The sequence below is a fragment of the Carettochelys insculpta genome, chromosome 7 (assembly GCF_033958435.1).
Source record: "Carettochelys insculpta isolate YL-2023 chromosome 7, ASM3395843v1, whole genome shotgun sequence".
Taxonomy (NCBI): domain Eukaryota; kingdom Metazoa; phylum Chordata; order Testudines; family Carettochelyidae; genus Carettochelys; species Carettochelys insculpta.
The window spans coordinates 54109749-54128082 of NC_134143.1; the positions used below are offsets into that span (position 1 = coordinate 54109749).

The following is an 18334-nucleotide window of genomic DNA, read 5'->3' on the forward strand; positions in this document are numbered from 1 at the left end:
ATAAATTCATGGAGGACAGGTCTATCCATGAGTAATAGCCAAGATGGGTAAATGTGGTATCCTTAGCCTCTGTTTGTCAGAGGCTGGAAATAGATGACGGTAGAGGGATGACTTGATCATATGTTCTGTTCATGCCCTCTGGGACATCTGGCATTGGTCACTGTAAGAAGACAGGATACTGGGCTGGATGGATCTTTGGCCTGACCCACTATGACCATTTTTATGTTCTTATGCTCTATGACCCCTTCAGAGGGCCAGCTACCTTCTGATATAGGTCAGTTGTAGGTTGTTGTGATATAGATTAAGTTTAATATCTGCTATGATCTCAGATACCAACTGATTACCAGAATTTTTTAAAAAAATGGATATTATGTAGATAACATATTGTCTTAATAGAACCCCTTCTTTAAAAGCAGGAGTTGAAAATTAATTCTTCATTGCCTTCCACTCAGCAGTCAGGATACTGTTTTGTTTTTTTTTTGTGGCACATGTGGATACAGCATGTTTCAACAAGATAAAGAATATAGTTCCCTGTTTTGTTATTGGGTACTTGTGATATGTATTGCAGGGGCAAAAGAACTCAGATACTGATGGAAAGTCTTCAGTTTTCCTTTCTGTCTTATTGAAGATCCATATTCAGCGTATGTCTAATAAAATGAAAGCTATTTATACACTCTTTTAACTAAGTTCTAATTCATTGCTGCACACCGGGAGGCAATAAGGCTCTTGTGAGGCTACACCAATCACCGCCTGTGGATACCATAGCTGACGTGTTAATGTGTAAGCCATATTTGCTTCCCTCACCCTTTCCAAAGTCTGCCTCTCATCTTCATGCAGCTGCTAGCAAATTAGAGATTTCTCAGGTGGCTGCTAAATGTTCTAAATGCAAAATATTCTGTATGGCAGCATAGTAATGTCAGCAGTTTCCACTTCTATGTAAGTCTTTCTTGCAGATGTGTTAGGATTTGCCATTTCTAAAATAAACCTCCACTATAGATAGCCTGGATCATTTAGGCCGTGTCTACACTAGCCAAAACTTCGAAATTGCCAGGCAAATGGCCATTTAGAAGTTTACTAATGAAGTGCTGAAATACATATTCAGTGCCTCATTAGCATGCGGGCAGCCGCGGCACTTTGAAATTGACGCGGCTTGCCGCCGCGTGGCTCATCCAGGTGGGGCTCCTTTTCAAAAGGACCCCTTCTACTTTGAAGTCCCCTTATTCCTATGAGCAGATGGGAATAAGGGGACTTCGAAGTAGCCGGGGTCCTTTCGAAAAGGAACCCTGTCTGGATGAGTCGCGCAGCGGCGAGCTGCGTCAACTTCAAAGTGTGCGGCCGCCCACATGCTAATGAAGTGCTGAATATGTATTTCAGCACTTCATTAGTAAACTTCTAAATGGCCATTTGCATGGCCATTTTGAAGTTTTTGGCTAGTGTAGATGTTGCCTTAGTGAATGTAACAGGAACCTTGAGTTAATACTGGGGGGCTAGAATTCCCTGATGTTATCTTCTCAATGAATTCAATAAGCAGAACAGGGACAAGCTACTTGTGATTGAGAAAAGTGCATTTATAGCTCAAAAATACTTATCTTTGTATAGTTATGATTATTTAAATTTGGCTCTTTTGGTCATGGAATTTTGTTTTAAAACTATATGGTAAAATGTCAGGCAGTGATTTTTGTTATATATATCTTTTATTTTTTAAAACTATTCTCAACTACTGCAGCTGTTAAGACTACTGATAGCACTTGGCACACACAGGCTGTGTCTACACTGAAGAGTTCTGTCGACAGAACTCAGGGAGTGGTTACATTCATAAAGCCTTCTGTCAACAGAGTCTCGCCAGAAGTCTGCTTTTGCCCCGACAGAGTTATACCTCAAAAATTTGAGTCATAAATCTCTGTCCATAGAGTACTACCCACAGAAGTACAGTATAGACAATTCTGTTGACAAAGAGGGCTTCTGGTTGCTGGGAAGCCCTGTTTGCAAAGCTGCCATCCTGCCTTCTGTCACCACAGGGCAGTGAAGCTTGGCAGTTCTGTTGGCAGAGCAGGTTCTGTATAGATGCAATCTGGCAACAGAAGTACCATTGAGATTTCTCTGTCAGCAGTAACTTCTATCGACAGATGCGTCTAGTGTAGACGTAGCCAGAGTGAACAAACCATAAATGATTAAATCATTAGTAGAGATGAGTGTAATTTTTTTTGCACAACTTTTTTGGTGAAAAATGTGGATCCAGTGTCATAAATATTTTGCAAGGTTCTGTTAATTTTGTCAGATTGTTCAGTCAAAAAAGCATTAAAATATATTAAAAATAAAAACATTATGTTTTAACATTTTCTAAACAACTTTCCATTTCAGAATTTCCTTTACTGGTATTTATCTCTAACGAGCGATGGGAAACTTGGAGGAAGTGACGTAACACTAGACTCCAAAATGTGGTATCCCACCAGGCACCCAAGCTAAGCCAAGAAGCGTCTGATGAGTGCCCCAGGGTTTTACCCCACTACCCTGGCCGACGTACATGATGGCCAATCCTAACGGGGTTTAAAGGGTGTGTGAGTAGGCGCTGCAAGAACTCCCCTGAAAGAAAAACTAACCAGGATTTAAAATTAAAACAAACAAGGAGTTTATTAAAAGAGGGATTTAACCAAAACACGGTGCCTAACCGACCTAAAAATTACAAACTAAGCTAATCCCTCACCTTACTAGACTAGCACAGGAATTTAAATTTTTAAGGAACAAAGACTTTGAACTATGTAGCTGGCTGAAATGAACAGCAACTATACTTAACCCCCGCTAGTACTTACAGTGACTCCCAGGGTAAACATAATACTCTTCGTCGCGTGCTGCGGAGAGGAAAAACAATTAAAATACAGAGCCGCTACTTAATTGGATATAATTCTGGATCTTACCCTCAAGGAGTTTCACCAGTCGCTCAACCCTGAGTCCGATAACAAAGGGGAGCAGATTTTCTTATTTTAATTTACTTCTAGAGCTTTCCTATTTTCAGGCTATCTCTACGTAATAGTCGGGTTACCCTTTACAGGGTAGAGCCCTTTATATTTAGAATGGGGGTTCCTATTTATAGGTTTCCCCTTTTATATCAGTGCTGCCTATTTTGACCACCTCTTTTAATGGGCAGCCTTTTACCGCAGGCCAAGATTACCCTTAAAGGGTTAAAATATTTACTTAATTACTGTTCCAGAGTTTGCCCTTTTAAGGGTTATCCCTAGTCGCTCAACCTGTATCTCGAGAAGAGAAGGGGAGCAGTTATTATTAATATAACAAGCTCTGTTTTACAAGATTCCCATGAAGGGAGAATTAAGTATAATGCAATTATAAAACAATATTAAAAACGCCTATTCTAATCTTCTGTTTGGATGTAAGTTCTCCAGCTAGGTCTTCAAGTCTAGCCTCCTGTGCTTTACAGTACTATCTAGTAGGCTTGGGTTCCAAAATGTAAGACGCAGATCGCGGAATCTGGGGCAGTCCCAGTCCACCAATTAAACATCTACTATATCTTTATCCTGTCTTGTTACAATCCAACAATAAATCAACATACACTTTAGCACAGATAACAACAAGCAAAGACACAGCAGAAAAAATATAAAATGCACATCCATTTGCTCATACTGCTATGCTAACTTAACAGTTTCTAATTCTAAAACCTAATGATCCCTTGTACCTCTCCTTCCTGCTCTGGCTCTGGGTGCGGGGCCTGCAGATCTCTTGGCTCGAGCTGGGAAGATATGACCCTCACAGGCGTGCTTGTATGATGCCGCGACAGGTCAGATAGTAAAGAGAGGAAAAAGAGAGCCAGGAGGGAAAAAGGACCGACATGGTGCAACAAAAAATCCTCCTATATGCGACAGCCTTTGTTCCTGCCACCGGCCTCAGGCTAAGGTCGATGGGAGGAAGGGCAGGACCGCTGCTGCGGTTTATCCGTACAGGGCGCCGTTGATCAGGCGGCGACCTCTGCCGGACAAACCCTCCGAAAAAATCCCCGGAGCCTTCAATGGAAATAGCAGGCTGGAGCTCTTCACACTGCTTCCGCTTCGGTTCTTCGATGGCCCTCGGCAGCTAGCGAGCGTTGATTGACATGCAGGTCTCCTTCAGGTCTTCTATCTTCCAGTGATTTCAGCTCTTAGCAAAGTCCAGCTCTTAACACAGTCCTTTTTTCTTCGATCTTCTCCCGTCCCTCGCCGCCGACGGACTGACTGGCCCCGGGGTGCGCTCTCAAATATATAGAGCTGGGGCGGACCTGGTTGAACACCTCTACCTGCCAGGTCTGCACCTTGGTTGCCCCGGCAACCAGGACGCACTCCATCATGTTTATGCACAAGGCATCCTAAACTAACCTATCAGAACACAGGATTTCAAACCTTAACTTATCAATATTAATAGTCTCATAAATATTCATTATAACCGGCCTTCTCTAACGGCCATCCTATATACCTTATATTGAATACCTTCATACAGTAATTTTTAAACATTTTTCTGAGGTAAATTCTTTTAATTTTTTGTTTAATTTTGGTACAGTTTGTTGGGGAATAAAGCCACTACTGCTGATAAAGCAGATTTTTATTTTAAAATGCTTGGTTTCTAAGGCTATTTGGTTAAGATGTGAGAGAGCCACACAGACACCACAGCCCATGGCCAGGGACACATCAGTCACCTCAGGTGAGGATTTTTCAACAATCTCCTCCCCCAAAATCATGAAAATGCTTGAAGTTGAGAGAAAACATTTTATTTCGGTTGAAGGAAACATTTTGTTTGACCAAAAACAAACTTTTTTTTATTTTTTCAGAATTGCTAGTGAACCGAAAAAATCTATTATTCGCCCAGCTCTAATCAGTAGTTATGCTTTTGTAGCCTAATTGAATGCATGTAAGTTTATAAAGTTTCAAGTTTGGAGTTGAGTAATAAACTGTCTTAAGAAGAGACAGTCGGATGTGTATGTGTCAGAGGATGCAGAAGTTGTAAACAGTTGATTTTTTTCCATATATTTTTGACATAGAGTATTTAACGCAGTTTAACAATCATTTTCCCATCATGAGAGATGTATTTTACTTATATGGCCCTCCATCACCATAATTTACAGGTGCCGAGGTATTATCTAAAGCAGAAATAATCCTTCTGTTTTGAGAAGTATGTATTGTGGATGGATTGTAGAGGCAATTTGTTGCTAGCTAGGGCCAGTCCTGTTGAGGGTTTTGACACCAGAGCAGAGTAATTGAAGTGGATTTTATGCTGGATTAAGGGATTTGAGAACAGAGCACTAGGAGGATGTGATGTTAAGTAGATAAGATGTGGAACATTGTACCAAATCAAACTGCTGTGTGTTGCTTTGATCCTAGATGAGTGAGTTGTAGTAACCAAGGTTACTATAGTGACATAGCTGCTGTATCAGTGAAGGCACTGCAACAATTCAGCAGGTCTCCAGCAGTTCAGGGTACTTTATGTTGGGGACCAGAAGGGAGGCTGCCTAGAGCTGGCTTTATGAGCTCTACAGCGCCTGGGAATTTCCTTCATGGTCTTCAGCTGACTAGATCCACTCATGTTTATAGCCTCTTTGCACCACCAATTTGGCACAAAGAGTAGACTATTTTTTGAAGTGTTTTTTAAATATTATTTCAACTAGCAAGGAGGAAACCTGTATTTAAATAATTTATTTTAATCTTGCTTTACATTTGTATTTTTTATTTATTTTCATCAAGAATGCTTCATTCTCATTTGTTGGTATAACTATTAAAAGATGTTGATTTGCAGCCAGATGTACTCTTCACACTACATTTCGTACTATTTGGTAACCAGAAGGATACATTTTAGCTGTACAGTTATTTAAGCAATTATGCATCTTAGCATATATTCAGATTATTAATTAACAGGTGGGGTTACGTTAGAAAATGGTGAATGAAGTACAGGTGAAAACTCTCTAATCTGGCACCCTTGGGACTTGGCAAATTCCATATGAGAGAATTTGCTGAATCACGGGAAATCATATTGTCTAGCAACATTACCAATACTTCTACTGCTTACTGGGCTTTTAGAAGACATTCAGGCTCTGTCTACACTAAAAGCATCTACAGAGAAATCTGGACAGAACTACAGTTGACAGATTGCTGATGCACACAGTTTGCTCTCTGTCGAGAAGTGCTAGACTGCACTGCCCTCTGGTGCCAGAAAGCAGAATGGCAGCTCTGCAAACACGTCTTCCCAGCATCTGGAAGGCCCCTTTGTTGACAGAAGTGTCTATGCTTTACTTCTGTCGGCGAAGTGTTTGTTAGCCGATGGCCAAGGATGTTTGGTGAGGTGCCAGCTATGCCCGTTTTATACCATCCGTGACTTTAACCGCTAGGACGCACTGTCCCTTCGCAGCGGGCAGCCCGGGCTAGGCTGACGGATGCCCCAAGGTCCTAAACACCCGTGACTTTAACTGCTAGAGCTCAGAGCCCCTTCGCAGTGGGCAGTCAACACTGACTGACAGGTGCCCCAATGGCAGCACTAAGAGCCTTTCCACACCCGTGACTTTAACTGCTAGAGCTCAGAGCCCCTTTGCAGTGGGCAGTCAGGATTGACTGACAGGCGCCCCAAGAGTTTACCCCGTGGAGGCGGCACAACTCAACGCTAGGCTCTTAATACTCTCACCTAATGGCCAGGCTTTATAGCCAAAACGGCTGAGGTTCTTTAATTGTGTTGGCTGCTTTACAGTAAACCAGAGAAACAAGTCAGGCTTATGCACAAACGGTTACCCAAAATTTATTAAACTAGATTTTAATCATGTGGTTACAAAATTGCTAGAGCCTACTTATTTAAATGTATAGATGTTACACACACAAACAAGTTACAAAACTGAAGCCACTATCCCAAAGAAAGAAAACAAAGTATAGAGCTCTATTTCAAAATATGTGTACACTAAAGATAGGAGATCAGGTGTGGGTGCTTCTTACCCTCCTTGCATCTCTCGATTCCAGCGGTGCCAAGCCAGGATCGGTCACTCAATTCCACGGAAAGACGAATAAGGGACAAGGCTTAGGGACCCTTTTAGCTGCAGAAGCCTTGGGAGGCTGTCACTTATCTGACCAGCAGATAGATAGTGAAAAGCACTCAAAAATCATGGTGCTGTAGGTCCCATACTTATACCTCTGTACTCCTTTATTCTCTTTCTCCTTTCTTATGCCAGATTGGGGCTGGTCTGTCTGGGCGACGCCAGCTCTCGCAAGAGTAGTTTACACTTGCAAGGGAGAGAAACAATAAGTTTCGACTACTGGACATTCCTTTTATTAGGGTAAATGTTTTCCCACCTAGGATGTTGGTGTGTGTGCATCACGTTATTTAGTAGGGGCTAAGAGCCATGTCTGTCACAGCTTCTCTGTCTGCTGTGAGCCTAATTGTTGTATATGTTCCCAGAGGCACACTGCAGCAGCACACCTGTGCTTTCTCACAGCTTCAAAGGCTGTGCTGGAATTTATGTTAAGTGCCCTGTTGTTTTGGCTCCCTTGTGTTCCCAGCAATGCTGGTCTGAGAGGGGGCTGGCTGTCTGGCTACAGTGTTGTACCTCAAATTTTTGAGGGATAACTCTGTCGAGGCAAATGCAGACTTCTGTCGAGATTCTGTTGACAGAATGCATTATTTGTGGAGACGCTCCCTGAGTTAAGTTAACAGAAGACCCCTTCTGTTGACAAAACTGTCTAGTGTAGACACAGTCCCAGGTTAAATTACAACTAAATAACAGCACGTAATACGGAGAGCCAGAACTGGTGGCTGTAAACATACTTTATAGTACCATGAGAAACTTGGCAACACCCATTATAAGTGGTTATCCAGCTAATTAAAATCATGCTGGGTTACTGAGTTTATTGGACAAGAGAGTACCAGATTAGAGAGGTTCGACCTGTATTTCTTATTTAGCAGGTGACATTTTTTTTTAACTCAGTACTTGCGTGGGGCTGCATTGGCTGGAAATTAGTGTAGAACTAATATATAACACTGACATTTAGAAATGGTATTTTATGAGTTAAATAAAACTACGTAAATATGCTGAATACACAGGAAGAATAGACTTATAAAATGTTTTATATTTAAAACTGTAGCAAACAAAAGAAACATTATGCACAGACAGATAGTTTATTTCTGGTCACCTTGGGCTAAGCCAGAGGTCTTTAACCGAAATAGCGAGAAGAGCCATATTTTCAAATTCAGTTACAAAATCAATACTTCAGGCGCTGCAATGTGTGTGAATAGGAGGCAGTCCTTAATAAATAATGTCAAACCATACTTTTTGTCACCCCTGTTTTAAGAACAGTGTGCACAAAATGATTTGTACTAGTTAGAAAGTTGTTACCCTCATCTCCAGGCTTTACCTACCATTCTGCAAATCCACCCCCCCGATCTCCAGGTTTAACCTGCCTCAGATGATGCTGTTCCTCTGTGGCTACTGCCTCCCCGCCTTCTCCTTTTCAGACTGTTCAGTGGCTCTGGAGGTTGCCGCTGCTTAAACAAAAAACTAAATTCAGTTGGTCTGATGGGAGGCAAATGAATTTATTTTTTCTGTTTAAGTGGAGGCAGCCTCCAGAGCCACAAGAGGAGTCAGCAGCGGCAGCACTCAATGCTGCAAATGGCTCCTTAAAAAGCTGCATGTGGCTCTGGAGTCACGGGTTGTCAACCCCATGGCTAACCAGATTAGGTGTCTGACATTGAAATTAATTGGAGGGAGGTTCCTTACCTGCTTCGGCCCTTTTTGAAATTCCCACAAGGCTAGCCACTGTAGTGTCTAATTACTTTTGTAAATCTTGCCCCATGTCCTTCAAGTTCTTAGAAGCAGTAGATTTTGTTCTCTTCAACAGGATTTTGATTTGTAGATTAGAAGACGGAAGCAAGCTTTCTTCCTTTCTTTAGCTGCCAACTGTTTAACTTTGAATGAATTAGCACAGATGAGGAAAATATTCTGTCTGCTTCACTTAGCTTAATTGAAACCACAAGTAATTACGACAAAATCTGCCTAATACAGTAGAAAATGTGAAGTGCTTACGTTTGGGAAAATGCCAGCTTTTTGCTCATTTATAAAGACCAATGACCATAGAATACTAGGACTGGAAGGGACCTCGAGAGGCCATCAAGTCCAGCCCCCTGCCCTCAGGGCAGAACCAGGTACTGTCTAGACCATCCCTGATGGGCATCTATCTAACCTGTTCTTAAATATCTCCAGCGATGGAGATTCCACAACCTCCCTTGGCAATTTATTCCACTGCTTGACCACCCTGGTAGTTAGGAACTTCTTCCTAATGTCCAACCTAAACCTCCCTTGCTGCAGTTTAAGTCCATTACCTCTTGTTCTATCCTCAGAGGCCAAAAAGAACAAGTTTTCTCCCTCCTCCTTATAACACCCTTTTAGATACCTGAAAACTGCTATCATGTTCCCCCTCAATCTTCTCTTTTCCAAACTAAACAAGCCCAATTCTTTCAGCCTTTCTTCATAGGTAACATTCTCTAGACCTTTAATCGTTCTTGTTGCTCTTTTCTGGACCCTCTCTAATTTCTCCACATCTTTCTTGAACTGCAGTGCCCAGAACTGGACACAATACTCCAGCTGAGGCCTAACCAGTGCAGAGTAGAGCAGAAGAATGAGGTCTCGTGTCTTGTTCACAACACACCTGTTAATGCATCCCAGAATCATGTTTGCTTTTTTTGCAACAGCGTCACATTGTTGACTCATATTTAGCTTGTGGCCCACTATAACTCCTAGATCCCTTTCTGCTGTAGTCATTCCTAGACAGTCTGTCCCCATTCTGTATGTGTGAAACTGATTGTTCCTTCCCAAGTGGAGCACTTTGCATTTGTCCTTATTAAACTTCATCCTGTTTACGTCAGACCATTTCTCCAATTTATCCAGATCATTTTGAATTATGACCCTATTTTCCAAAGCAGTTGCAACCCCTCCCAGCTTGGTATCATCTGCAAATGTTAATGTACTTAAAGCAATAGATGGCATTTGTGAAGCTTGAGTTAACCTCAGAAGTTAAACAATGTTCCCCACCCAATTTTATATGTAATTTATAAAGTATTAACTCATGAACATTTGAAGGCTGAATCAGTCAACGTATGTAAGATGTGAAATGGATAGAATCTAGTAAGTTTAGACTTCACCATAGATTTCCATGATTTAAACAGGTTCATTTTTAAAAGGAAAATACAAAAATCTGATTTTTTTTTAAATAGATCATTTACTTTATCCTGGGACAGCTAGACTGTAGATTGGAAAACTTGGCCTCATATTTTCATTGTTTACCTATGTTGCTTAACAAGTTTAAATATTAAAATTCATTTTAAAAATATGATCTATTTTTCATTAATTTGTCCTGTGTTCCTCTTAACTTGGGCAATGAGATAGCACTAGTATTTCACTTCTGTTTATAGTCAGTTTGGTCAGTTTAACTCTGGTCTCTTATGGTGCTGCTATGTTAAAGGATACCAATCATTAAACCCTGGTTGTTTTTCTGTATATTTTATCTGCTAGTTACTTGTAACAGTTCAGATTAATACCAGGCTTTTAAACATTTCCAGTTTGTTTTGTTTGTTTGCCAACACTTAAAACATTATTTTCGTGAATAGTCTGCTTTCTCCTCTGAGTCAGTGAGGTGTTCTTGTTTGTTTTTGTTTCTTGAGCCTTTTATTTAGCAGTGGGGAGAGAAATAGTCTCAGCGTTTTTGTGAAGTCATAAGTTCACAGAGGGACTCGTTAAAAAAACTCATTTAAAAAAAAATTAACCAGGGTGAAGTCTGGTTGCTTTCCCATCACCAATGCTAACTAACATTCTTTACGTGATTATAATCATCTCATAATTGAAAACATACATAATAAGTGCTAAGTGCTACAGTTGAATGCCTTTAGAAGTGTTCACTATCTATTTTTCTCCGCTCTTTCTAGATGGGAACTTCTGGGGTAGAACAATGTCTGCTATCTCTAGCTCTACAGATCCAAGTAGTTATGATGGGTTTGGACCATTTATGCCAGGCTTTGAAGTCATTCCATACAATGACCTTCCAGCTCTTGAGGTATTTCACAGTATTTTCCTCTAAAATATCATGCTTAATCTCTTCTTGTAGGTACAGTAAATGCTAATGTAAAGAAAGTGAACATGGCTTATCATTAGAAAAATGTTTGACTACAAAATATAACTCTCTGTACTTGTTTAGTCTTTTTGCCGTTTTCATTTTAGAACCCAATGAGAGAATTACATTACCTGCAGTAGCTTTCAGGATAGAAAAGTGCTCAGGACATGAGTGAAGAACACCATTTATATCTGCAACACCAGAAGGATTTAGGATAGGCAGAATAAATAAAAAATGTGAACGTTTTAATGTTTGTGCCAATACCCTGACCTACTTTTCATACAAATAGTTTTTCAGATGATTTAGGCCTGAAAACATTTGAATGGAAGTCACTTCCAATAGCACAATATCCGCTGAAACCATGCTGAGCTGGTGTTTTACTTACCTCACTGAATTGCCAGAACCACTTCTTGCAATATTTTGTTTTTTTCTTGAGACGTTTACCGTCTAGTTACTGGCTAGAGTTGGCTTTGCTTAATTTGAGATCAGACATAACTTCAAAACTTAACCTGTGATTGTTAGCCCAAATAAATAAGTGCATCTTTGTGCAAAGAGGATGCTGGATTAGTATGCCTTGGCAGTTGAAGGCTTCCACACAGCCATAACACAAGAACTGTTCAGTAGATGTGCAGGCTCTACCATCTTTCTCATATACTTAGTCATGATCTGGAGATAACTCTTAGGCTGTGTCTACACTGGCCCCCTTCTTTGATGAGGTCATGGTAATTAGTCTGATCAGAGAATACTAATGAAGTGCTGTGATGAATATGCAGTACTTCATTAGGCTAATTCTCCCGCGGCAACTTCGAAGTTGAACACTTCAAAGTGCCAGTATGCTGTGTAGCTATGGGCACTTCAGAGTGTCCTTACTCCCCAAAATTGCAAACTTCTAAGTTGCTGTAGGGAGAATTTTAGCCTAATTAAGTGCTGCACATTCATCATAGCACTTCATTAGTATTCTCCGATCAGCCTGATTACCATGCCCCCAGGGGGCTAGTGTACACACGCCTTATAGGGGTGAGAAGTTAGTTCACTCTCTGTGCCAAAAATGAGGCTGGTGATTTGGAGAGGAGGTGAAACAAAGTTTTTACCATTATTTTTAGTTGCTTAGAGGATAAGATTATTCAACTCAACTTTCATGGTGCAAGTTCCTTTATTTATCTGGTTCAGTCAACTTCATTCAGGTTCTTAATTTCATAGCTGCAGTTTTTTAACTTACTCGTTTCTGTTTTGTTTAATAATGGCCATAAATTGGTTGTGCTATTAATAGGAGGCTCTGTCTCTTGCTGTGTGGCTGATATGCTACCATCTCATTGTGGGGAATTTTTTAGATCTTTGCTGAAAAAACCTCTCCTAAATGCTGACATGTCTAGCCAGTTCTAACCTTGTCTCTACCCTTTATGGGTGAAAACCTACTGAGAAAGTTGGGGGAAAACCCTTCCATGAATCCATAGTCTCTGAGTTTCCTTGAACAGTTAAGGCTTGAATGTGTGTTGACATGTCTGCAGACCCCGCTCTGGAATGAGAAAGCTGCACTTGAATGACTCAGTTCTTGTGAGGAATTCCAGGTGCTGCTACTGTTCAACTGCTCTTTCTCTCTCAAGAAGTCTCGCATGGGGTCAATTAAGTTAATACATTTAATTCAGTTGATAGACAACCTGTTGATTTGCCCAGCTGCTTTAAGGTTTTTAATCTCTTATGCACGCAAACACTTTCTTTGAACTGAAATTTAGCCTTTAGTCTTTCATGCAAATAAATGGTAAAATACATCGGTAATATGACCCAACATGCTTATTTAAGGTAGAAATTTGGGGTTAGATATAGGTTTTTTTTACAGGGATTCATCTGAGTATTTCTGTAATTAAACTTCAGTAAATAAGTTTTCCTCCTTCCAATCCACATGTCCTTCATAGCGTGCACTTCAGGATCCAAATGTAGCAGCTTTCATGGTTGAACCAATTCAGGGTGAAGCAGGTGTGGTTGTCCCTGATGAAGGTTATCTAACAGGAGTGCGAGAGCTCTGCACAAAACACAATGTAAGTAATTTGTTTGATCTAAATACTTTAAAACATGTCCTACCAAAGTTGAGTACCTATCAGAATCTTGAGTTGGCAAATAATTGATGCATTCAAGTAATGCAGTGTTGAGGCCGTTGTGTATTATTAAACCATTGTTTTCTTCTTGTATGAATGAGGAGACTAATTACAATGAGTGTTTTAGATTCTTCATGACAAACCATTTCAGTATTTTGGAGTAGCAGTGGTTAATATTTAGTTCCTTTTATTCCTCAATATTGTATTATCTCATTATTAACTTCTTAAATTTCACAGTGATGGGAATTAAATTTGCAGGTTAGAACTAACTTGATTTGTGTGTCGGTGAAATCTGATATGTCACGGTATTAGCAGTAGCCAAGATGAAATGAGTATAAAGCGTTTGAGTTTGTCCTTTTTGTGACTAATTCTGTGCCTAGAGAAATGTAGCTGCTGTTGAAGAATAATGCTGGCTAGCAAAAAGCTGTGTCCCCAGGCATACCTGCTAATTCTCTATGCAGTGAAAAGATTTCAGATAATGCAGTTGACAGGTAAACTGGCACTGGTGCAAGATATTCACGATCCACATTCTGTATAAACCTAATGGGCTGTTGTAAATGGATGCACACTCTTAAATTAGTGGTGGTGTCTGTTTTATCCTATCAGTGTATTGAGTGAGGCAACTGCTGCCCTTGCAAATCCTGCCATCCAGACAAGATTATTTGGAATCAGGATGCTCATGGAATTGTGGTTTTCTCCAGAACCCCCTAACATAAGAGAGTGGTCAAAAAATTAATACTTAGCTAGTGTTAGTTTAGGCCCCTATAAAGGATGTAATTAATATTAATATCCAACATGCCTCTGTTAGTGCTTTCTGCCTGACAGTGGCTGTTTCATATTTCCCCATTCAACTATTTTGTACTAAAATCCAAACAGAGCAGCAGCTTCGTGCTCAAGTACCTGCTCCATAACCATCTCTTTTTAAAGCAAGAACAAATATAGTACAGTAGACCTCACTTTGTGTGTATTCGACTTTCACGTTTTTATATTAATGTGAGTTGAGTCTGCAGCTGGAGCTGCCGCCTGAGCAGCCTTGGGGCCAAGCTGTGCCACAGCTGGAGCTGCCCAGGGCTCCAGTGGTGCGGCTGGAGCTGCTGCCACCTGAGCAGTCCCGGAGCCAAACCATTCCACAGCTGTGGGCCTGCAGGGGCACCAGGGCTGGCTGCTGGAGCAGGAGGTGCCCTGCCCCGCCTGCCCACAGTGGGAGCTGCTGGCTGGAGCAGAAGCTCAGTTGCCTGTTTTCTCCCACCTAGGGGAATTCTGGGGATCTCCTCAACCCTCCCCTCCAATTTATGCAAAATTTGATTTACGTGGAGGTTGCCCACACGTAAATTGAGGGTTTACTGTACCAGCAATTAGACTTTCATGCATAATACACCATTATCTCTTTCTCCAGACATAGGCAGTGCTTCTCTCTCCTTAGGCTGTCATCTTCCTCCTCAGGAGCCTATGTTCTCTTCATATACATGGAAGAACTTCATATTTTCGAACAACATGACATACGATAGCTCCCCCCATATTTCCAAAGCTGCTTCTCTTTTAAGCAACTTACTTCTTTTCACTTCTTTTTATTCAGTTGTTGGATCTGCTTGCCTTTAGAAACTTTGCACATGGCATTCTTATTCTCAAGTTGCAAGCACTATATGTGAGCCTCTTTCTAAAATTGAAGGATCAGTAGCATCCTGTAAGTGGAACTGTGATTAGTAAAGTTAACCCCTTTACCACTTATGTTACTTAAATTATGGCTAAACTGTGCAATTTCATTTTCCAGGTTGCATCTTAGGATAAAGTAACAGAAGATTGTTGTGTTTGTAATCTATTTTATTACAGGAGCAATAGACTTACTTTATAGGGTTATTAAAAGTACTCAGCATTAGCCTGCTTCTGCTCTCATTGCAGTTACTGAATTTACTTCAGTGGGAGTTAGAACAGTCATGAGGGTTTTTGAAAAGATGACCCATTGATACAGTTTTTTGTATAGAACTTCCTGGTGTATGCGATGTTATAATAATGTGGAATGTGCAAATTGTAGACTAGACTTCTTGTCTGCCTCCAAAGAAGTCATAAAAATTCATCATCAATAACCGTGGGCTCAGTGCCCATTGGTGTCTGATGCCTCTCTCACTATTTCCTTCCATCTTTCCCTATCCAGTGCAGTGGCTTAGTTTCTGTAGACTAGCTCCGCACCAATCTACTACCTCATCTATCCATTCTCTGTGGGGGTCTGCCTCTCCTATTCAAACCATCCATTATGCCGAATACTAGGGTCTTGATTTTTCGTTCGTCGTTCAATTTGCAAATGTGTCCAAATAGTTGTAGCTTCTGTTTTATAACCTTCTGTAGTAGGTCCTCTTTTGGCTGTATCTTCCTATATAATTCCTCATTGGTGACCTTCTGCATCCATCCTATTCTCGGAATTTTTCTATAACAACTCCTTTCGAACGCCAATATTCTTCTTTTTGAATTTTTCGTTATCACCCATGTCTCACATCCATACAACATGCTGCTGAATACGCACATTTTCAAGACACTCAGCTTTGTTCTTAACCTAATTGCTTTGCTTTTCCAGATCTTATCCATTGTCTTCAAACTCGCTCTTGCTTTTGCTATTCTGGTAGCTATTTCATTCTTACAGTCTAGATCATACATTATGTTGCTCCCCAGATATGTGATCTTCTCTACATTTTCTAGTTCAATACCATCCATGCTGATCTTCCTTCCTATTTTCTTAACATATAATATGTTGAACACTCAACAGCATTAACATGTCATAAAAACAATGGGTTTTCAGGATTTTTGTGGAGGCAAAAGAAGGGTGCTTTGGGCAGTTGGCAGGTAGTTCAAGTACTAGGGGGTGACTTTGCAGGTTAACTTTATAAAAGATGAGTATATCTAAATGCTAATTCAATAGGTGATTAAACTGTCCTGTACTGATTTTTTTAAAGGTTCTATTTATTGCTGATGAAATACAAACTGGCTTAGCTAGAACTGGAAAAATGCTGGCTGTTGACCATGAAAATGTGAGACCTGACCTGATCCTACTTGGAAAGGCTCTTTCTGGAGGCTTATATCCTGTAAGTAGCAAAATACTGTTTCATTTTAAATCAACAATATTTTGGAGTCGTCATAACTAAATGTAAAGTTGGTCAGATGTGTGGGATTCTTGGGAAAGATGATAATATACAGAAATAAATGATTCCAGAATTAGGAGTAATTTGCACCAGATATCCTAATTTGCTAGAAATACAAGTAAAATTCATGAAATACACAATTTGTTAGATGCTAGTCCAAAAATTAGTGTAATAAGCACTATCAATTTAATGATTGGATTTATGGTATGGTATACCTGCTGTCGTCTTCCAGGCCAGCCACTGAGACTTGTTCTTTGGAGGGCTGACTTCCTAATTTAGTATGAATGACATAAACCCAGTGCTTTTCTTTGTGCTTGTGCTTGCCAATACTGATCACCAGCACCTTGGCAGCCTCAGCCATGCAATTTTCTGCCGGGGCAGTGGGGGCGGGCAGGAAGCTGGCTGAGTACTGGCATTGTATAAACCTATCCTTGTTGTTATTATGGTGATTTAAAGTACTGTGGTTCTGCCATTCAAAGTACTGCAGTATATCACTTGTGCCTCATTGAACGATATCCTAACAAGCAGGAACAACTGTAACTATCAAATGTTAAGGGCAGGATTACTCTGTGTGTCAGAATACTGATCATTCTATTTCATTGCTGTTTCTGTACTGATCTGGATGAACTTGGAAAGCTGAACAAAATTCTCTCACACAGTAAAATGGTGTGTGTTAAAGATTTGTTTCTTATTGAGCTTTATTTTTCATCTTGTTTCAGTTGTCTAGAATGGTCATGTGAACTGGCTTAAATGGCTCTAACCTGATGAAATTCCTGCTGAGTAGGAAATCCACAAGCAGCAATTAAGCATTACTGCTGACTGGAGCTCCATCTGAGCTGTTAATCAGAATATTGAATATTTAAGTCCCCCCCCCAATGCTAAATAATGCAAAATACCTCTGAAATGCCATGTTATTAAGTGGGTCATATTTAGACTTAGGAGAATTTGATTTTTTTTAATAACTTCTTTATTTTTATTTTTAAATTTTCACAGTGGCAGAAATTATAAGAGGATCAGACAATGCAAAATTAGACCATTTAATGACATACATTGCTTCATGAAGTTAAAGTTTTATGACTATTAAAATACAAAATAAATACTCAGAATGAACAAAGTAAAGATCCTTAAATTCAGCTTGAAAACTGTTTGATTTTTCGTCTCTTGCCTATCTGTCTATTTCTATTATCACTGAAAATACTGTTTCATCAGTTTGCATATGTGCAGTGAAATAATTGTTTATTGACGTTTACTGATATAAATCTAAGCCTTCCAAGCTTGCTTTATATTGTGCCATGTGACTGAGAGTCTCTTCTGTACAGATCTATGCATGTGAAATCTATACAGGGATATGGAGGTTGGTAACTAATTATGCAGACTGAAAACTACCAATTTCTAGTTACTGAAGGAAAGGTCTGGTCTAAGCTTAAATTTATTTTAATCACTACCTATATGCAAATGCATTGATGAACATTCACAATTTTTAGGTATCAGCGGTACTGTGTGATGATGAAATCATGCTGACCATTAAGCCAGGTGAACATGGATCTACATATGGAGGAAATCCATTAGCATGCCGTGTGGCTATAGCAGCGCTTGAGGTATGTAGGAGACGACATTAAATTTGATACAGTTACAGAGGAAAATCACTTTAGCAATTATACACTTTTGCAAACCTGTATAAACAATAGAGAATAGTTACTAAAGTTTTACTAAATAATTGTCATTTCTAGCAGAGTTGTCAATTTGAATGCTAGGTTTTGATAGAAATGGGAAACTGATGGTAGCTATTTAGACTGTGTATATAGACTGTGACAAAACACCTTCTGAAATAACTTGTAGAAATTTATCCTCTACTGTCTATTGCTTTTCCTGTTTTAAAATTCTTGAACTTTCCAATATAAAAACGTTTGGGGTGATAACACTTATATCTTAGTTTTGTCTTTTGGAAGACCAGATATTTCAACAGCATAATTTGGAGTTGATAAAACAATATTCT

The 18334-nt window shown here is 39.9% G+C and overlaps 1 protein-coding gene across 1 annotated transcript in view; it reads left to right on the top strand.

The window, feature by feature from the left end:
* OAT (ornithine aminotransferase) overlaps positions 1 to 18334 on the top strand; it is a 44453-nt gene that overhangs the window by 10992 nt on the left and 15127 nt on the right. The window contains exons 5-8 of the mRNA XM_075000494.1: positions 10930 to 11057; positions 13028 to 13150; positions 16153 to 16281; positions 17823 to 17936. Coding sequence (XP_074856595.1) covers positions 10930 to 11057; positions 13028 to 13150; positions 16153 to 16281; positions 17823 to 17936 — 494 coding nt within the window. The remainder of the gene's footprint in view (positions 1 to 10929; positions 11058 to 13027; positions 13151 to 16152; positions 16282 to 17822; positions 17937 to 18334) is intronic.